General features: G+C 39.9%; 1 protein-coding gene across 1 annotated transcript in view; it reads left to right on the forward strand.

Annotated features, from left to right (window-relative positions):
- HMCN1 (hemicentin 1) overlaps nt 1-22,165 on the forward strand; it is a 5,606,893-nt gene that overhangs the window by 4,949,001 nt on the left and 635,727 nt on the right. Inside the window, exon 83 of the mRNA XM_044085314.1 lies at nt 20,066-20,279. Within this exon, the coding sequence (XP_043941249.1) occupies nt 20,066-20,279 (214 nt within the window). The remainder of the gene's footprint in view (nt 1-20,065; nt 20,280-22,165) is intronic.

The raw sequence follows: 22,165 nt of genomic DNA on the forward strand, positions 1-22,165 counted from the left end.
CACTAATCACGAGACACACAACTCTCCTAAGTAGTGTGCCACTCAACCAAAGCCCCTAAGGCAAAACAGCATGCCCAACACACTAGTCATAGGTGACTCGATAATGTGGCACACTGATGTCCCACTCACTATGTTGAATAAGGAGAAAGTAACAGCTGCCTGTCAGGTGCCAGGATCCACCACATAACACACGCACTCAGGTCCCTCAACAACAGTACAAATATGACTCAGTCATTGTACATGTGGGTGTGAATGACCTGAGACATACCTCCCTGGACTACATGAAAAGAGACATGGAGGAGCTCTCGGATTATGTAGCCCAGGCGGGTATGACCCTAGCCCTGAGCAGCATCCAACCATCACTCAGAATGATACCACATTACAAGCAGAAAATTATTAATTTCAACAACTGGCTAAGTTTCTGGTGCCATTCTAAGGAGATCCAGTATCTGTCTGCCTGGCATGACATGATTGACAGACCTCGATGCTTTGCCAGAGATGGCCTGCATCTGTCACCCCTGGGCTTCTGGATACTGGCCAAGGCTCTTGCCACCCCTATAGTGCCATTTTTAGGCAGTATTCCAAAGACCAAATTACCACTGTAACAGCTACAAGCAAATGCAATCTGAGGGTCATGCTGCTCAATGCTAGAAGTCTAAATCTCAAAATGCACTCTCTCGAAGCACTCCTTAAAATGGAGAACATCGACAAGGATATAGGGAATCTCTAAACTCTGGTTCCCACACAGTTTGGTTTTGTGAAGGGTAGAGCATGCCTGCTCAACTTGGTTGACTTCTTTGAGTCAGTCACCAGAGCTGTGGATAAAGGCAAGGTGGTTCATACAGCTTACCTTGATCTGGCCAAGGCCTTTGATACCATTCCCCACTCAGGAATCATAGAAGAACTCACTAAGCTAGGCATCAACCCCTATATCACTAGGGAGGTTGCAAACTGGCTCACAAATAGAACCCACCATGTGAAAGTAGCTGACTCCAAGTCAGACTGCTGACTAGTCACAAGTGGAGTCCCACAGGGTTTGGTCCTGGGTCCTCTCCTGTTTGGTATCTACTTCTCTGAAGTCCAGGCCAACACGAAGGGATTCTGGCAGTCAATTACAAGTTGGGAGCTATTATTAATTCCCCAAGTGGTGTTGGCATCCTACAGAATGGCCTCACTGAGACCAATGACTGGTGTCAGAACCATTTATTTATTTATTTTACATTTGTTTACCGGGATAGTCCGACTGGATATATGTCCATTTTCAGTGGAGGCCCGGGGAGAAAAGTTCCAATTAGACAAATTACAAAGACAACATTTAAAAAATATAAAATATAAGAAAAGTATAAAAACAACATTTACAACAAAGAATAAAAAACAAAGTGAGTATGTACAATGGTTCGTGGTGTTCCCTAATAGGGATACACAATTCACATGGTCAGACACAATTAAAGGCAGGAGACATTAGATAGCTTACAGAGCTTGGTGAAATAGTTACCTGTTTGATATTTAGAGATTTTCCTTTTGGTATTTAACTTAATCAGGATTGGTACACAGGCAGAGCCAGTTCATTTTGAGATACTGTTTGAGGTTATTTTTTAATAGACCTATGGAAGATTGTAGGGTTATATGGTTTGGCAATGAATTCCAGGTTTTGCCAACAAAGGTGGCAAACAGGGATTCACCAGCAGCATTGCTAGCTTTGTGGGTTTGAACGAGTAGTTTGTTGGCTGATCGCAGGGATCTCAAGTTGCTATAGGGCTTAATGATATTTATGAGTGAGGGGGTATCCTCAGGGTGGTAAAGAATTTTGTGTGCTATTTGGAGTTGATTGAATTGAATTAGACTGGGCAGTTCTAGCCACTCTAGTTGTTTCAGGTTCTAGCAGTGGTGGGTTCTGTAAGTGGAGCCAGTGGTGAATCTGGCAATATGGTTGTAACTATATGGGAGAGCTTACCTAATTCCGATGTGTTGAGGTTTGAGAGTACCGGAGTGGCATAGAATAGAGTAGAGTAGAGAGTAGGTGTGACTGGACGATTGCAGTCCTAGCCAATGGGGTTAAAAATTTTTTGTTTCTATAGTGACCCAAGCTTCTTATTGATGGTCTGTATGGTTCTGTTGACCTGTAGGTCAAATTTACGATTATTGTCTATGATAATCCCTTGAAGTTTAGTGTGTTTATCTGGAGAGAAAGTGTTACCACTATTTGAAGTGACAGAGAAAGAAAGTGTGGCAGATTTGCTGGTGGGGGTGAAGAGTAGAAGTTTAGTTTTGTTGGGGTACAGCAGTAGGCGTTGGTTGGTGAGCCAGTTCTCAATAGTATTGAATGTATTTTGGGTTAGGGCTTGCAGTTCGGATGGGGAGGTAGCCGAGCAGATCAGAGTGGAATCATCTGCATATTAAATGCAGGTAGCTTTAGGGATAGCAGTGTGAAGGTTGTTGATAAAAATAGAGAAGAGTAGTGGACCCAGTATGAAGCCTTGAGGGACACCAAGTGTGAGAGGTAGCTGGCTGGAGAGTTTGCCCTGCCATAATACTACCTGTTGTCTACAAATCAGGTAGGACTGGAACCACTGGCTTGCGTGCTTATTGAGGAAAATAGATTTGAGAGAGATAATGAGAAGTTCATGGTTGACCATGATGAAGGCTTTTGATAGGTCAAGAAAGAGGGCGGAGGGTAGCCTGTTGTCATTCCTATTTTGGTTTATGGTGTTAGTAAAGGAAAGGAGGGCTGAGGTTGTGCTATGGTTTGGCCTGAAGCCATGCTGGGAATTAGATAGTATGTTATTCTGTGTAAGGTATTGCATTAGTTGCCTGTGTACACATTTCTCCATTATTTTGGCTGGGGGGAAAGAATGGCAATGGGTCTGTAGTTGGATATGTCTGTAGAACTTCCACCTTTGTGGAGTGGGTGACGTGGGATATTTTCCAGAGGGAGGTGATAGTGCTTTCGGATAAGGTTCTGTTGACTAGGATAGATATGGGATATGCAATGGCATCTACCGCTATTTGTAGGTATTCTGCAGGGAGGAGGTCAGCAGCGAGGGTGGTAGGTTTTAGTTTTTTTATAAGTGTTTTGATAAATAAATAAGCTCAATGCCAAATAATGTGTCGTCATCCCCTTTGGGAAAAACCCGGTTCCCATGAATTACCACATTGATGGTAGTCCACTGAACACAGAAGGCGTTATAAAAGATCTGCTTAACAGCAACCTCTCTTTTGATCACAACATTGCCACTGTGGTCAGAAAGTCTTTCTATGTGGCACACCTCATTACTAAGGGTTTTGCATCCAGGAAGAAAGAGGTCATTGTCTCCCTCTATGCTTCCCTCATTAGGCCAATCATCGAGTACAATGCCCCATTTGGCATGTGCTTCACTAGACACCTGCAACAACTGGGGAGGACGCAAAAGTATCTCACAAAGAGGATCCTAGGCCTTAAACACTTGTTCTATATGGACAGACTCAAAAAATTCCAACTATTGTCTGTCTCATATCGCCTACTTAGAGGCAATCTCTGCTTGATTTACAAAGCCATGTCTGACCCAACTCTGTTAGAAATGCTACATCTAAAGAAATCCCAATCCCTCCACACCACAAGCTCCAGAAACCTCAACCTCATTACCACAATCAACAGAACGTACTGGAGGGACAGGTTCATAACCCAGAGACTTCCCATGCTATGGAATAGACTTCCCATAAATGTCAAGCAGAGCACCTCGTTGACCCTCTTCAAGAGTGGATGGGAAATAGAAAATTCACGCCGTGGATAACAACAGTGGCTCTACTCGACAGAGGCACTGGGAACTAAGGTCGGGTGGCAGGGTAAACCTATGGCTAGGCTTGTAAAGGCCTCAGGGCCATTAGCCTAGTACACACCTATGAACCTATAACATGTATATCAGATACAAATGTTATGTACTCAACATAATGATTCATCTGGATGAGCAGGTCCAGCTTGTTAGCATACCTGTTCTCCTTTCCCTTTTTCTTTGCCAGTTTGGTCTAGAGATTTATGATTATCTTTTCCAGTTTATGTGGTATAGTAGAAATGTGGAGAGTAATGTCCCATCTAGTTTATTAAGTATAAAGGGAAGGAACGTGTCAAAGGAAAAATATACTTTAAAAATGATCAAAACACGGTAGGTTCAGGTTAAGGCACTTTAATCTTGCAGCAAGGAGACAAAAACGTGCTATTACAGAGTTTGTCTAACTAGAAACAGGAAATACTTTCACTTTTATACATTCTCTAACTAGACATGGCCTACCAAGCTGACATAATAAATTACCAGTCTTTTCATCATCATTTGTTGACCATCAGTCCCATGAATTTCTGCTGATTTATCAATTTTTGTGAGAAACTTCCTGAGGAAAACAACGTGGCCTTGATTACCACCAGTTAGATACAAGTTATGTTACCATTCAAGGTACTATGGCTAATTCAAGCACAATGCTAACAGTTCATTTCTCTAATAATCCTTTGTCTACTTTATCTCTAAGCTTCTGCAGCATGTTCTCATGCTTGAACAGAGCTGATTGTTTAAAATCATTACATTTACAGAATATAGTATTGTTCATTCATTCATTCCTGACCTAGCAGATAAGCACCTGCTTCTCAAGTACATTTCCAAAAGGCATAAACATGAATATTGCTGTGCTAGCAATTACTAGGTCAGAGGGCATCTTGCAAGTTTCAGAAAGCATACTGCAGTTTTCAAAAAGCATCTTTTCAGTCTCATATGAAACTCAATTTATATATAACACAGTGCATGTAAAATAGAATGAAAAACGTGTTAATTCTTCTGACTATTAATTAGCATTAAGCATACAAACATTAATACATATTTTTCTAACATTTCCCTCCTGTTAATACTTTTTAATTCTATTTTCAGAAAAGGATAAACAATTTGCTTCTTTTCCTAACCTCTTCCAATCAGGATTTGCTGTTAAGAAAGTCATTCAGTTTAAAACTTTTATGAAAGTGTTTCACATTCTAGCAGCTCTTCAAATTTAGTACTTTGATACATAGTCTCAGATACTGATATATCTATAAATTCTTTGATTAATCTCTTCATGCAGGGGATTCCACAACAAACACAAACTCCTATTAGGAGTAATCCTACCCCAATGGCAATCAATATGTTCATTAGGATGGAACCCCACCCCCCAAATACATTCTGGAAAAAGTCTGTCAGAGGGTTTGGGCCTGGTTTGGTCATGGCCGACACTTGCTGAATTACCTCAAGATGATCGTTAATCTCATGCTGATGATCAGGAATAAACACACAGCATTCTTCTTTGATTAAAGCGCACGTCCCACCCCTCGCCGCTAGGGTGAAATCAAGAGCCATTCAGTTTTGGAGCACTACAGTTCTCATGGAATTCAGTTCATCAGTTATCAGTTCAAGAGCAGAGAAATTCACATTACTCATTACTTCGAGAAGTTTAGACAGTTTTCGCAGCTCCCAGATCGATTTAACTGCACCATATGCAGGTAATATGCCTGCCCACGATATGACAGCATCACTCAAGTCCATGTGTGCAAGTTTGGTTCCCACATTATGATGGTCTTTCCAGCCTGCTTCGATCTGTCCCACTGGATTCTCAGGTTTCTTAACAGTCTTTTTGGTTACATCTCGGGTATTTCGAATACTTCCCTTAGGTAGAACTGCAGTGTGTCGTATGGCCGGGACCAGGTATCCCAAAAAACAACTGCCAGACCAATTCTCAGGTAACCATTTATATGCTTTTTTACCACACACAAAATAACAGTCCTCTACTTTAGTTGTTACTTTGTTACGAAATGACTGCCCTGCATGAAACATTTTCCTATCTGTTACGGATAACTGTTTAAAAAGTACAGGATTACGTTGTACCTGATCAAGAGTCTTATGCATAGATTTAAGAAATGAGTTATAATCTGTACTACAAGATCCACCTAAATCATTTGCTTTTGTATAACATTTATACTGTACAGTGATATTACACTTGCTCCATCCCACTTGGATGGTATCAATTTTGTAAAAACATACAATTCCTTTTTGTGTTACAGGCAAATACAGTGCTACCTTATCATATGCTTTAATAGCAACTGTGTCAAAAAACAGATTTTCCCAGGTCTCATTGACCCCCAGGGGGATAGCAGCCATCAATAAACCCCTGTATGCTGTTGGTATGGCCGTGCAGACCCAGCAGTTCAAAACATTAAAAGTCTCAGCATACACACGTGTAATTGCCTGATAAGTGTTAAAGTTCGGATGCCAGTCTATGTTTGGCCCATCACGTTTAATCAGTTCAACTTTTGTGGCAGGAAAAAGGAGTGGCCACAACAAAAAGAACAAAGTAATTAGCATAGCTATCAAAATGATCATGCAAGTTTTCTGAGGTTGCTCAATGTCTCTATTCACTCTATACCTGGCCATTGTTTTCTCGTTGTACAACAGTAACAAGGTTTTTGTCCAATTCAAAGTTCTTAACCAGTTTACAGTGCATCAAATGAATCCAGGAAGCTCGCTCCGTGATCTTGACTGCAGTGGGTGTCGACAGTAGTACCTGGTACGGCCATTCCCACTTCGGAGAACTCCATTTCTTTTTCTTCCAATCTTCACCCAGACCCAGGTGCCTGGGACTACTGCTGCTTCCGATTTCGGTTGCTCTTTATCTGAAACAGAATTTAACTGCAAAAGTTTGTTATTCAAAAATCGTCTCATATACCCTGCAAGTGAACTGTCAGCCTCTTGCTCTGCAGACATGAGAGGTTTCCACTGAGGTGTATAATATGCCCTCCCAAACAAAGTTTCAAAAGGAGTCAATCCCTTTGCATTTGGAACAGTTCTCATGCTCAACAGTGCTAGAGGCAAACAGTGCACCCAGTTCTTTTGTGTCTCACTCATCAATTTCCTAAGCTTATTCTTCTACACCCTATTATGCCTCTCTACTAATCCTGCAGATTGGGGGTGGTATGCGCAGTGATTATTTAACGATATTCCGAAATAGCGACTAAGTTGTTGCACTGTTTGGTTCACGAAATGTGTACCGTTATCACTATAAATCTTTTTCAGTATGCCAAATCTAGGTATAATTTCTTTAACAAGGACCTTTGCAACAGTAGCTGCATCTGGATTTTTAGTTGGAAAAGCTTCCACCCATTTGGAAAACATATCTATAATGATAAGGCAATACTTTTTATTCTCACATTTATTCAGTTCTATGAAATCCATACAAATAGTATGAAACGGATAAGGTGGTGTAGGGAAACTCCCTTGCTTAGGCTTCAATGCCCCTTGTGCATGATGCTTGTTACAAACATGGCATGCTGCATGAACATTTTTTGTGTAGTTTGTAAATCCATACGTTGTAAACACTCGATTCACTAACTGTACCATCCCCCCTGTTGAGACATGGCTCTGCCCATGGCTCAACAAAGCTGCATATCTAAACAACTTAGATGGCAGAATTGGTTTCTTTTCCTTGGAGATGTACAGTCCCTTTTCAAGAATTGCTCCTTGTTTTATCCACTTCTGTTTTTCTACATTTGTAGTAAGTGTCTGCATTGTTTTTAACATTTCTAAATCTAAAATCTCAGAGGGTTGTAATTCCTCACTCAAAAGAAAAGCTTCTGAGGCTGAAGCTGCCTGTTTTGCAGCTGTATCAGCCCATGCATTACCTTTTGAAATTCTATCCTGTTGCTTGGTATGAGCTACGCATTTGCAAATAGCTACTTTTTGAGGTAACTGAATAGTCTAATAAATCTAAAATAAATTGCGCATGATTAATTGGTTTACCTGTAGATGTTATCATTCCTCTATTTTTCCACTGCTGCGCAAAAACATGTACAGTAGAAAAAGCATACTGACTGTCAGTAAAAATATTCACTTTCTTACCTTCTGCTAAGGTACATGCCCTTGTCAAGGCAATCAATTCTGCTGCTTGTGCAGATAAGTTGTGTGGTAAAGATTTTGCTTCTAAAGTCTCGGTATCAGAAACAACTGCATACCCCACTAGAGTCTGTCCTGTAGGACCCCTCCTGCACGAGCCATCCACATAGTATGTCACCTCGGCATCATCCAAGGGAACATCTGTAAAGTCTTGTCTAGGTAATGTCTTTTGCTCAATCTCCTGCAGGCAGCAGTGTGGTTTTCCATCTGCAGGAGTTGGGAGCAAGGTTGACGGATTCAAAGTTGTGCATCGTTCATTTGTCATATGAGGTTGGCTCAACAGTATAGTCATACAGGAAAGATGTCTAGCAGGAGAAAGATATGCTACTTTTTCTTGCAGTAAAATAATTGCGACTGCATGAGGCACTCTCAATGTGAGAGGGTGGAACAACACTACTGAGGCCGAAGCCTGCACTGCCATTGCAGCTGCAACTACTGCTTGTACACAGTGGGGCAGGGATCGCGCCACTGGGTCTAACTGTGATGAATAGTAAGCTATGGGGCGTTGTTTGTCCCCATGTTGCTGTGTCAACACTGATGTCATATAACCTTGCTTACAGTCTACAGTTTGGAAAAATCGCTTATGATAGTTTGGTAATCCTAAAACTAAGGATGATGCTATCAGTTGTTTTAACTTGCAGAAAGCTGCTTCTGCTTCTGGTGTCCACTGTAATAAATCCTGTGCTGCCATCGGCTTTTTGAATATCAAATTAGTCAGTGGAGCAGATTCCAAAGCATAATTTGGTATCCAACACCGACAAAAGTTAGTAGTTCCCAGGAAGGACATCATTTCCTTCTTGGTAGTTGGTCTAGGTGCTTGTAATATTGCTGTTTTTCTGTCTTCATCTAATATTCTGCTTTCTTTGGGTATTACATATCCCAGGTATTTAACTTGCTTTCTCCAAAGTTGTAGTTTGTTTTTGTTCACCTTGTGTCCTTGAGTAGCTAAAAATTGTAATAATGCTATGGTATCCTCTCTACATTCTTGCTGGGTGGGGGTTGCCAGCAGAATGTCGTCTACATAAAGTAAAATCTGACTACTTTCGGTGGGATAAATCCCGCCAGGTTGCTTGCCATTTCTTGTGCAAATATTGTTGGACTTTCACAATATCCCTGTGGTAATCTCGTATATGTATACCATTTCCCCTGAAATGTAAATGCAAACCAATGTTGGCTGTCGTGGTGTATCGGTATTGAGAAAAATGCATTACTAATATCTACCACAGAAAAATACTTTTGCTGAGGCTTTAAATCATTCAATAGAGTGTGCGGATCTGGCACCGTTGGTGCCCTAGGTATAACTGCATTATTTACAGTTTGTAAATCTTGGACCATACGCCATTCCCCATTTGCTTTCCTAACAGGAAATAAGGGTGTATTACATGGTGAATCGGGAGATTCTATTAAGACTCCTTCCTTGAGTAAGGCTGCTATTATAGGTTTGATCCCTATCTCTGCATCCTTTCTCGAGGGATACTGTCTTTTCTGAGGTCTAAATGCTGATTTTGGCGTAATAGTAACTGGTCCTGCTGTTCGAATAAGCCCTACATCTGATTTCCCTGTTGACCAGAGAGTCTCTGGTATGTTTCGCAAGGCTTTTTCCTCTTCTTCCAATAAGAATAATACTCAGCTATTCTCACTAGCCTGTGAGTGCACAGCTGGGTGTGTCTGTGTTATCCAATTCAATTTCTGCTTCTGTACTTCTTGTTCGGAGAGTTCTAATTCTGTCTGTTTTTCCCACCTTATGACTTTTTATCCTAAGTCTGCCCATTTCAAACTTCTATTTTTGGTTAAGCTAACATGTGGCAATCGATTAGATTTGTAAAGTGCTAAAAATTCCTGGGGCAATGAACAGCTTATTACACTGTTTCCTTCTGTGTCCCAGTACAAGATTCATAACACTAGCCTGTTTGCATGGTTTTGAAACAACTCCTGCTCATATTCTTTATCAGGTCCTGGTCTATTACAGTAATATAGAGTACAATGCAACAAATGTTGTTTGTCAATGTCAAAGGAGGGGGATTTACTGATGGCTACGTTCATCAGTTCTTCGGTTACTGCCCCTGGACCAGTCGTAACCAAGTCCTGGCTGTACCAATAATATGTCTCACCCTCCTGTCGCACTACAAAAGTATCCATTTGTCACTGTGCTTCCATACCCTGCATGGTTGGAACTACGGCTATGCCAATATCTGCATTAAGTCTCTGCCCAAAAGATTTACTGGGCATTTTGCAGAAACCACAATTTTACTTTTCTGGGTCATTCCTGAAATGGGGTCTGTTATTGCTATGTCATGGGAGAGTGGCTCCCGATACAGCTGTCCATTAGCTGCTTTCACTAGTATATAATCTGGTGTTTCTGAATCTTTCGGTAATTTGGAAGGATGTATCAGGGTCCGTGAAGCCCCTAAGTCACGCAAAAATTTGACTTCCCTCCCCTCTACTAGAAGCGTCACTTCCGGTTTTGTGTCTGCTAAGTAGAGCTCTAGGCTCAGTAAGGCTAGGTCTAAAATTTCATTTTCTTCAACATCTACAAATTCATGTACATCCTCTACCCCTTCTGTCACATCCTCTACCTTTGCTATCACATTTGCACTTGTCTTTTCCCATTCATTCTCATTCAGTGATTCCTGACTATCATATAGTCATTCCTCATCCTCCTTATTTTCCATAGTCACCTTTTTATTTAGCCTGCAATCCCTTGCTAAATGTCCTTTTTTCCCGCATTTAAAACATTCACCCCTTTTCTTTCTTTCTTCAAAATCTTCTGATCGTTTATCAGATTGTTTGTTTCCCTGGGTATTTTTCTTACCCTTTCTCCCAGTTTGTACTACAAAAACTTCTGACCCATCTTCTGCTGAAAATACTTGAGTTTTCTTTTTCTTTTTACTATTAAAATGTCTTTCTGCATGTCTTGCATATTCAAGTAATGGCTGCAATCTACTTGTACGATGATCTACCATGTGCTTCATAATAAAGCTGCTAATGGGAGTTATACTTCCTTTCAAGAATGCATTCTTTAGCTGCTGCTCATATGGGGAATCATGTGTCTGATTTTCTGGTATCTGCATTCCGCAGTGGTTATTAAAACATTCTAATAATCTAGCATAATATCTATCAGCCGTTTCACCTTCTTGTTGAATGCACTGATTAATGCAAGTCCATTCAGCCCTAGGCTTCCATTTTTCAGAGATTCGGTCTGTCAGACCCTTTACTCTGCCATCTAATTCTGCATTAGTATGTGGGAGTGGTCTAAGCTCTGCATCACGGGGATTCCAGTCGCCACTGATCATGTGCCAATCTGGACCTACAATTTGTCTAACTACTTTTTCTACTTCCTCTCCATTTAAATGGTAACTTAATCTCATACCCTGTAAATCTTCTAAAAATTTTCTAAAATTCACTTTCGGATGGGGAATTCCCTCCGTGGCTTTCCGGACATCTTCCGGTGTCCACGGTCTATAAACTAAGAGTCGGATCCTGTCCTGCCTGAGGATTTGGTACTTCTATGAGTGGACATATCTCTTCCTCACTCATATCTCGTGATTTTCTATTTATTTCATATAATTCAATCTCCCCTCTCAAGTTGCGTGTTCGAGACCTTGTCTCGATAGGATCCCTGACAAATGGTTTTGATGCTGTAGAAACAGCTGGGTATAGCGGAGGTGGATCAGCTTGTCCACTCACTTCATATTCTGGTAAGGGAAGCGGAGGGGGCAAAGGAGGGGCCGTCGCTATTACCAAGTTATTATCTTCTTTGTCTAAGAACATTGTTTTTGAATTTTTAATCTTTTGTTCCCTGCGATTTGCTTCCTCAAGCCACCTATGTGCTTGAGGAACTCCTAATTGTCGTTGCTTTTTTAATTTACCTTTTGCGTCTGTTTTAAGTTGCCTGACAAGTTTAATAAGTGCAAGTTTATCTAAATTACCATCAAATTTATACTTATCAACCCATTTTGTATAGTACTTAACATTGTCGGCACGCTGTAATTGCATATATTACGCGTCTTCAGTTAGGGGTGGGTCTCGGGAACTTTTCGTGCACTGATTTCCCATGTTGCCTTAGCTAAGCTGTAAATTGTTACGTAACCCTTCTTATCACGTGGTACCACGGTTCTACACCTTTTCACAGTTTATCTAGAATAACTGTCTACCTATTCTGTTTCCCTGATCTATGACAAGACAGTAACCTTTTTTGTCCTTGATCTGCACATGCAAATCTTCCTGACAAAAACAGTTCTGTAACTAGTCCCTGATCTTAAAACAGAAATAAGGTAAATTCCTCCTTACCTGACCCTCCGTGAGTTGATGCACCGGATCGTTGACTCGTCCTCCAATCCCAGATCAGAAACAGTGGCTGGCCTCTTTCGAACGACAGTTCAGTCAGAGGTCTTTCAAAACAGAAGAGCTGATTTGGCCTCTTCTCCATACGGATGCATGCCACCGGGCCCAATTCTGACCTAGGCCTAGAGCGAGAGGTACTTTCCGGTCCGAAGGACCAAACTGTCAAAGGAAAAATATACTTTAAAAATGATCAAAGCACGGTAGGTTCAGGTTAAGGCACTTTAATCTTGCAGCAAGGAGACAAAAACGAGCTATTACAGAGTTTGTCTAACTAGAAACATGAAATACTTTCACTTTTATACATTCTCTAACTAGACATGGCCTACCAAGCTGACGTAATAAATTACCAGTCTTTTCATCATCATTTGTTGACCATCAGTCCCATGAATTTCTGCTGATTTATCAATTTTTGTGAGAAACGTCCTGAGGAAAACAACGTGGCCTTGATTACCACCAGTTAGATACATGTTATGTTACCATTCAAGGTACTATGGCTAATTCAAGCACAATGCTAACAGTTCATTTCTCTAATAATCCTTTGTCTACTTTATCTCTAAGCTTCTGCAGCTGCACATGTTCTCATGCTTCGAACAGAAATGATTGTTTAAAATCATTACATTTACAGAATATAGTGTTGTTCATTCATTCGTTCCTGACCTAGCAGATAAGCACCTGCTTCTCAAGTACATTTCCAAAAGGCATAAACATGAATATTGCTGTGCTAGCAATTACTAGGTCAGAGGTCATCTTGCAAGTTTCAGAAAGCATACTGCAGTTTTTAAAAAGCATCTTTTTCAGTCTCATATGAAACTCAATTTATATATAACACAGTGCATGTAAAATAGAATGAAAAACGTGTTAATTCTTCTGACTATTAATTAGCATTAAGCATACACACATTAATACATATTTTTCTAACAGAACGTAATAGCTGGGAATTAATGCAGCTGTTAATAAAAATGGACCTCTCCATCCAGAGCTATAGTTCTGGTTACATAATTAATATTTGTTTACCACAAGTGCTGACTTGTCAGCTGCCATAAAAACAAGAACACTTGTTATTAGTGCATGTACCTAGTTTAAAAAAACAGGATTCATAAGCATCATTGAAACACTGAAATCCTACAAGGAAAAAGGAAAACAAGTGTTAGACAGTTTAGAAAATGGGCAAGAAGTCTAGCCTCCTAACACAAAGGCATATCAGTTTGGAACAGTCCTGATGCCATAGCCTCAAAAGTGAACTCAAAGTTGTAAGGTCCAACCAAACTAGAAAGGATAAATCTTAAGTGTTCCTGATAATGCTGTCACTGTCTTAGGGCAATGGGGCAAAGCAAACTAGAGAGGGTAACTCTGAGTGCTCCTGATAATGCTGTCAGTATCATGTGGTCGACCAAACTAGAGGGGATAACTCTGAGTGCTCCTGATAATGCTGTCACTGTCTGAGGGCAGTGTGGCCGACCAACCTAGAGAGGATAACTGTGAGTGCTCCTGATAATGCTGTCACTGTCTGAGGGCAGTGTGGCCGACCAACCTAGAGAGGATAACTGTGAGTGCTCCTGATAATGCTGTCACTGTCTGAGGGCAGTGTGGCCACCAACCTAGAGAGGATAACTCTGAGTGCTCCTGATAATGCTGTCACTATTTGAGGGCAGTGTGGCCGACCAAACTAGAGAGGATAACTCTGAGTGCTCCTGATAATGCTGTCACTATTTGAGGGTAGTGTAGTCAACCAAACTAGAGAAGATAACTCTGAGTGCTCCTAATAATGCCATCACTATTTGAGAGCAGTGTGGCTGACCAAACTAGAGAGGATAACTCTGTTTCTGATAATGCTGTCACTGTCTGAGGGCGATATGGCCAACCAAACTACAGAGGATAACTCTGAGTGTTCCTGATATTACTGTAGCTATGTATAAAAGTTACTAGTTGCTTGGACATCTGCCTGAGGCCACATGTTTCCATATTATTAGTTTTTTTTTGAGAACGGCATGGCATGATGTCATCACATTGTTATATATCACATATTACCAAGTTTCTTATCAAGAAGACCTCACATGCTCCCAGACATCCCTCTTCTGTATCAAATAAATGCAAAAGAGAATACCCTTTTCTAATAGGATGCATTATTTTGCATCAAACTTTCTAGTTACCATAATGCCATATCCACTGCTGCATAAAAAAGTAGAAGAGCCCACAAAACCTAGATAATGTAGCCTTTGGCAAGGACTCCAGAGAAACGTAAGCACTGAGAAAGTGCACTATTCTAAGCATTTAGCCAGAGCACTTGATTCATGAATCATGCTGCAAGTGCAGCCTTTCACTAGGTCATTGTTTGAAAGCTGACAAATCTTTTCTTTAGAAAACCTGTCTGGTGAAATAAGGATAAACTGGCTCAGAAATGTCCAAATACTGATGAATCCTGGTATTATTCTGTCTGTACCTTATATGGCATAAATGGTGTCCAGGAACATACTGAAACCTTTTGAATTTTCAAAAGGAGACATCAGTGACTTTGGCATTACTTCTTTTTGCCTGGATTTGTGACCTGGGAAAGAGAAGGTATTGCTACAACTTCCTAACAAAATAATTTTCTAGAAATATGAGCATGGAGACCTTGAATGGGGATCCAAAGTGGGGAAATGGTACCTTCAAACATTCCACAGAACTGTGAAAAAAACGAACCAAGAATCAAAGTAATGCCCAATAGCTACAGGACCCGGATATCACGAACTTGATAGAAACAACTTGAGGTAATCAGGAACTTTTATTTCACATAAAAAATAATGAATAAAACAAGCACTTTCGCTCGGTCAATACCGAGCTTCTTCAGAATACAAAATCCTTTGTGCTTTCATTAGCACTCATTAAATAGTCATTAAAACAGTCACATGACCCTTCTAACTCCCTCCCTGTTAATTAAAACCACACACTATAATGTAAAGTGTAAACATGTGTGCAATGTCTAAAAAATAAACCTCATTAAAATGCATGGGATTGTAAAATTATGCAACCAATGTCCATATGCCATAACAGGTAATACCTTTCTTCTCTAGGTCAAGCTATAACCATCACATAAACATAACAATAAATAAACTTAATACATAGTTTACAATGAACATTAAAACGGACACTAAAATGGGTGAAATTGCATTCAAAGCATCAACTAATGTGTTACTATTATGATGTTATAAGCGAGCCATTCTTAACTTTAATACACTACTAATATTAATATTTTCGTTCAACCCAGGAAGCCTTCCTGAGTCTAACTTGAGCTGCCAATGTAGTTCACGGTATTCAAGCCTGGCTTCCCAGTTACCACCTCTCAAATCTGGTGTCACTTGCTCTAAAACCATGAACTTTAACTCCATATTTTCACACACCTGTGAATGCCTAAAAAAGCATTATTTTCTTTACCTTTAGAAACATCATAAAGATGCTCATAAACTATTCTCCTTAATTGCCGCTCCGTTTTACCCACATAAAAACTGTAACAATATATACATGTTCATAAATAAACCACCCCTTTAGTTCCACAATTAAAAGGAATGAACACTGTATCCTGATTAAACATAAAGCTACACTGTTTACAAGAACCACATTTGTATGTACCCACTTTTGTCCTGCTTGTTCTTAGTCCAATGTCTCCATTTTTCTCAAACAGTTCCTTTAAGTTGGCATCCCTTTTCCTTACAAAATGGGGGCAAGATGGAACAAATTGTTTTACTTCATCATGTAAAGCTAGTATAGGCCAATGTTTTGAAATAATCTGTTCAATTTTTTGAGAACTAGTGGAAAAAGTGTGAATAAAATTATTCTTTGGATCTAGCTGTTTCAATCCTATTCCTTGGTCAGGAGTGGAAAATCCAGTTCCTAACAAAGGGAAATACTTTGAATCCCTATTTTCTGTAACCTCTTGAATCATAAGGTCAATCAATGTCCTGGGGTAACCCTTTTCTTCAAACAATGCCCCAAGGGTGTGCACTTCCTCCAAAAAGCTTTCAGATGTACTGGACATTCTTGATGCTCTAATAATCTGACCCTTGACTATCCCTTTCTTCTGGTAGAAGGGATGTCCACTATCAAAGTGGAGATATGAGTTCGAGAATTTACTTTTCCTGTACAACTTTGATTGGAAGCAATGGTTGTCATAATCTTTAAATAAAGTCACATCTAAGTAATTTAATTTGTCGTGGTCAGTGTTATAAGTAAAATTCAGGAACCCAGTGCTGTTGTTAATGTACTTCAAGAACTCATTTAAGTCTTCCTTGGTACCTTTCCACAACAAACAGATGTCGTCAAGATACCTCATATAATGTCCTATAAATTCAGACCATTGACTCTTAAAGACATATTTCTGCTCTCAATAGTATAACATACAATTGGCATATAACGAAGCACAAGGGGTCCCCATCGCCACATCTTTCTTTTGGCAATAAAACTCCCCATTAAAATAAATGAAATTATTTTCCAGGACAATTTCCATAAATTCTAGAACCAAATTAATAATGATGTTGTCAAGTCCAGATTCAGATACTAAAACTTCCGTGAACCAATCCAATCCTGTCAAATGAGGGATACTAGGAAAGAGTTCAACAATGTCAATAGTGACCATTGAAAGGTGCACATCGAACATCTGTTGGTCGATTCCTTTCAAGAAATCCCACAAATCCTTGCAAATATGTGTAATGGAAGATAAAAATGTTTTCACAGTATAGCCTACAAACTTCGCCAAGGGTTCAGTAATACTTCCTGCACCAGAAACAATTGGCCTAAATTTAATTGGATCTAGACTTTTGTGGGTCTTGGGGATGCCAAAAATAACTGGGATTCTTGGTTTTTCCACATGTAAATAATTATATAAACGCTCATTAATAGTACCTTGTAGAAGATGGTCATATAAGTAATAACTTATTTTAGAATGTGCAATATTAATTTCATTTAACGATAACAGTTCGTATTGGTCTGTTTCCTGTAACATATTGTGTAAACAAGAGTCGTAGTCCACCATGTACATCAGCACTACACCTCCCCTTATCAGGTTTCATTGCCCTACACTTTTCTTGTTTCAAATAATCAATCAATTGCATCTCCTTATCATTAAGATTGACAGGGTAGGTATTGTTCTTACATCGTTCCATATTACTAATCTCTCTTTCTACCAGTTCCTCGAAAACCTTAAGGGAAGGGTGAGTAGGGGGATTGAAAGTACTAGACCTTATCAATCCTGTGTTGGTGTTGGTTTGGCCCTTGAAAAATATAGCTAAATTCAGTTGTCTAATGAATAGCTTTAGATCAATCAATGTGTTTGTCATGTTAGAGGGACGAGAGGGAACAAAATGAAATCCCCTAGAAAACAAATCAAAATAGTCTTTAGTAAGTACCAATTCGTTGAAATTAAATATAGTGAAGTTGTCCTTTCTACAAATCACCTGTTTATCACAAGTATTCTGTGATTCTGTGATAGAAATCAATGTTTCCACAGATTCTAATTCGGGGGGGGTGGTTCCAGCCTTTGTGTTGGTATCTCATCCCCCTCCCCCCTCTGGTGGGGGGATGCTGAAAATCCTGGAAAGACTACTTCCTTCCCTTTTCGGCTATTCTTTCACTTCTTCTAAGGGGCTCGGTCCCAGGTCTAGAATAATTACCATTACTATTTGTCTCATTCACCCTGTCTACAAAAACAGTGTCAGCATTGTTCTTCCATCCCCCACTTCTGGAGGCAGGGTAAGCTATCCCCTCTCTATATTCAAAGAGGTCTCTTTCTAACTTCCTGATTTTTCTGTTCAGTATTTTAATACAATATTGATCCACTTCATGAAATACATTGTCGTAATTTATCTTAACACTAATAAAATTATTATCATTAGTTACATTGTGATTCAAGGCATTCAACTCTTTTAACAAAATGTCAGCTTTGGTCTCATATTCAGCAATCATTAACTTAAGCATTTCTATTCTGGCTTTGTTAAAGATTTCACACAATTGGTCGTAAAAAAACAGTCCCTGGTTGTGCACTGTTAGGGAACTTATATAATCGAAGCCCCTTAGGGACTTGATTGACTTGTACGCATTCTTTGAGATAATCTATCTCAAGCTGATTACTCTTGAACGTGTACAATTTGTCCCTAAAACCATTAAAATTGTCCTCAATGTTTTTGTTGAAACCAGTGTTTACAGTACCTTGATTGAAATGGAACTGTTTACCAGTCCAAGCACCAAAATTAAATTCTTTATGGTTGTCTTCTGTTCTGGTTCTATAAGTCGCACCAGTTCTTGAGTGCGGTACAGAAGTCTGGCCATTACTCTGTAGGATGTTACCTGGAAGCTCATCATCCATGCTATTACTAGCGTTCGGCGCAGAAGGTGTGACCCATTTCCTTTGTTGGTCTGTGAGCTGTAATTGGTTGCCAGGCAACCCTGTAGTCAATTCCGTGCTTCGTTCACGAATGTTGTTGGAAAGCTGCGTTAAAAGGGCCAAAACTTGTTTAAATTCACCCCGAGTTACGGGAGCGTTGTCAGAGTCATCCTTGAGAAGTGTTGGGGTTTCCAAAAAACTCCCTGAATCCGTTCCTTCTGCCATAGGTTCAAAACAAGCCACAGAACTGTGAAAAAAACGAACCAAGAATCAAAGTAATGCCCAATAGCTACAGAACCCGGATGTCACGAACTTGATAGAAACAACTTGAGGTAATCAGGAACTTTTATTTCACATAGAAAATAATGAATAAAACAAGCGCTTTCGCTCGGTCAATACCGAGCTTCTTCAGAATACAAAATCCTTTGTGCTTTCATTAGCACTCATTAAATAGTCACTAAAACAATCACATGACCCTTCTAACTCCCTCCCTGTTAATTAAAACCACACACTATAATGTAAAGTGTAAACATGTGTGCAATGTCTAAAAAATAAACCTCATTAAAATGCATGGGATTGTAAATTTATACATGGGATTCAAACATTCCCCTAACCAAAGTTGAGAACAACAAGAATCATCATCGTAACAGTCATCTAGAAAGGGACCTGCCCCTGAAAAAAAATGAAAACCTACCACATTCCTTCCAACAGTCCCTTTGACTTACAGACATTCATCTTCAAGTTGCTGTAGTACAAAATGTTCAGAGACCACTTCTCCCTCCCCTTAACATCTTCCAAATTTATCAACTTATGACCATGGATCTTTGAAATGTTTTACACAGATCATAGCCAATAATTCTTCACACTGTTTCTTTAGTAGTCTTCCTCCACAGGAACAGCCATTGAGTGATTACCTCCCCTATGTCAGCCGTGAGAATCTAAGTGGAATAGGTCACACTGGTAATACTCATAGTAGATACAGGGCAATTTTGTTCAAGAGCTGTCAAAATCACTCTGAAGACACGAGACACAATCCTTTTGCATGTCTAAAAGAGTCTATATCTTCATACAGCTGTTTTCCGAATGGCAGAAATGATATGTACAGATGGCATCAGTAACCTGCCAGTCCATTAACAGTATGTCCCTGCATTTGAATTGTAATCAGTGCCAATCTTAACAGTGTTATTATGGGACAGAGTGCAGTTTGGCTGAAACATGTGGATCATAAATGTGAATAAACTGTGCATATGTTATATATTAACAGATGTTTAGATAGCTGTTAGTTAAATGCACATGCAAATAAAATGCTTTGTGTGATGAGTCTTAGTCATAGCGACTGTTAATTACTTTTAACAATGCACTTTGTGTGTTCAGGTATCAAACTCAGCTTATTTGCTTCTTGCATACTCTGATATGTATTTTTTCTTTTTAGTTAGAAGACACTGGTAGCTATGTTTGTATTGCCATAAATGCTGTTGGCCAAGATCAAAAGACAGTTAATCTGACAGTCCACATCTTCCCAGAATTCACAGTAATACCAGAAGACATATCCTTAAATAAAGGTGACCAACTAGTGCTGACTTGTGGAGCATCTGGGATCCCCACACCAACAATCACCTGGACATTTAATAACAACATTATACCTGGTAAGAAAAAACATTTATGTTGCGGGATTCTGGGTATTTACAGTAGCAAAACGTCATAAGCATAAAGATGCACCTGTTGGTCTTACATCTGTCCACTCTATGACTGATGTACACAAAACAGATTTAGACAGACAAATTCTGTTTATTGTAATACATGGGTTTGTGCCTTACAAGTTTTAAATATATAAAGAAATAATTTCTGCATTTTTAACTGCTTTTGCTGCTTTATTGCACTTTGTTCTAGCTTTACCATAGTCTAGATTCAGGTTTGCTGGATCTAGATTTGTTTGTTTTATCTGACCACTAAAATCCAGCTATCTGTAGTTCAAGAGGGCCCCTTGCACCCTTGTGGCAGGAGGGTGCAGTCAAGTGCCCATCTGATTCAAGGTTGTTGGACCAGGGCTCAGTGTTGAGCTTTCCATTTGGTTAACTGGTTTAAAAAAGATTTCTGTTAGCTGCTATATAAGCCCTGTGTTTGTGCAGGATCGCACTTGTTTTAACCGAGTTTCACAAGATTTGGCGTCCAGCCACTGTTCTACTGTGACCACCAGATCAATCTGAGGCATCTGCTTCTTTAAATAAAAAATAAGTTCCTGTTTGCTCTGCTTTTTGCACTTTTTACTGTATTTCTGTAAATTTCTGCATTTTTAACTGTTTCTACTTTATTGCACTTTATTCTAGCCAGGGTTGCCAGATGTCCCTGTTTGAGTGTGACTGTCCTGGGATCAGCAGCCTGATCCCGAGTCCAACACTGCCGGTTAAAATCCTGGTGAAACAGCCTCTGCTTTGTTTTTGTTTTTTGTTTTTTTGACTGGCCTGTATGCTAGTATACGAGCCAATCAAAAAAATCACAAAATTGAGCTACTTCTGTTTAATGCAGAACTGCCTGATGTTCCGCATTGAACAGAAGAGGGTCCGCTGTGTGATTCTTTGGTTGGCTCGTATACTGGCATATGGGCCAATCAGAAATCGTCAAACACAGAGCTAAGTTTTTTTTTGGCCTTCACTTAGAGTGAAGGACCTTTTTTTTTTTTTTTTGTTCCTAACTGTCCCGTAAGAAATCTGGCATCCCTGATTCTAGCTATAGCATAGTCTAGATTCAGGTTTACTGGATCTAGGTCTGTTTGTTTTATCTGCACACAAGAATCCAGCTATCTTTTGTTGGAGAGGGCCCCCTTCCACCTTTGTGGCAGTCAAGAACCCATCCGATTCAAGGTTGTTGGATCAGAGCCCAATATTGAGCTTTCCAACTGGTTAAGTGGTTTAAAAAAGGTTTCTCTTAGCTGCTATACAAGCTCTGCATTTGCGCGGCGTGCACCATCTCACACTAATGGGCATTTGCAGATACCCTTGGTGGTTATAGACACAAACTTTTTAGCTAGTTAATTTTGTCTTGTGCTCTGTCAGAGGTATCTCGCGGTTGTTACTCATTGACAGGAGAAACTTTCAGAGAAGCCTTTGTGGTATCACATATATCCCACCCATTAAGCACATCAGATTCTGGACATTTTCCACCTGTCCACCAACCTCACCTGGTCATTTCTGTTCTCTCCCTCTTACTGGCCACACTTTCGTACCCTGCACTATGGATGGACAATTTCCCACCATTTCCCCAGCCAGCCTGGTCAGCTTGAGCATCCTGAGACAATGTAGCAATTGTCTCATGTACACAGACAACCAACTTCTCCTACTTCACACAAATTCAAAATGTGAGAGATGCATTTATATTAAGAACCTAGAATCCAGGTTCTCTCTCACTAATCAGCATACCAGACACAAAGCAGGTTGTCAGTCTACACACCTCATCTCCACCACCAACACCTAAATTTACATATGCAGAGGTCCTCACCAGTAACTTACCTAAAAATCAGAGACCTCCCAAACAC

This window comes from Protopterus annectens, chromosome 10.part0, assembly GCF_019279795.1.
Source record: "Protopterus annectens isolate FY-2018-M chromosome 10.part0, PAN1.0, whole genome shotgun sequence".
NCBI lineage: Eukaryota > Metazoa > Chordata > Ceratodontiformes > Protopteridae > Protopterus > Protopterus annectens.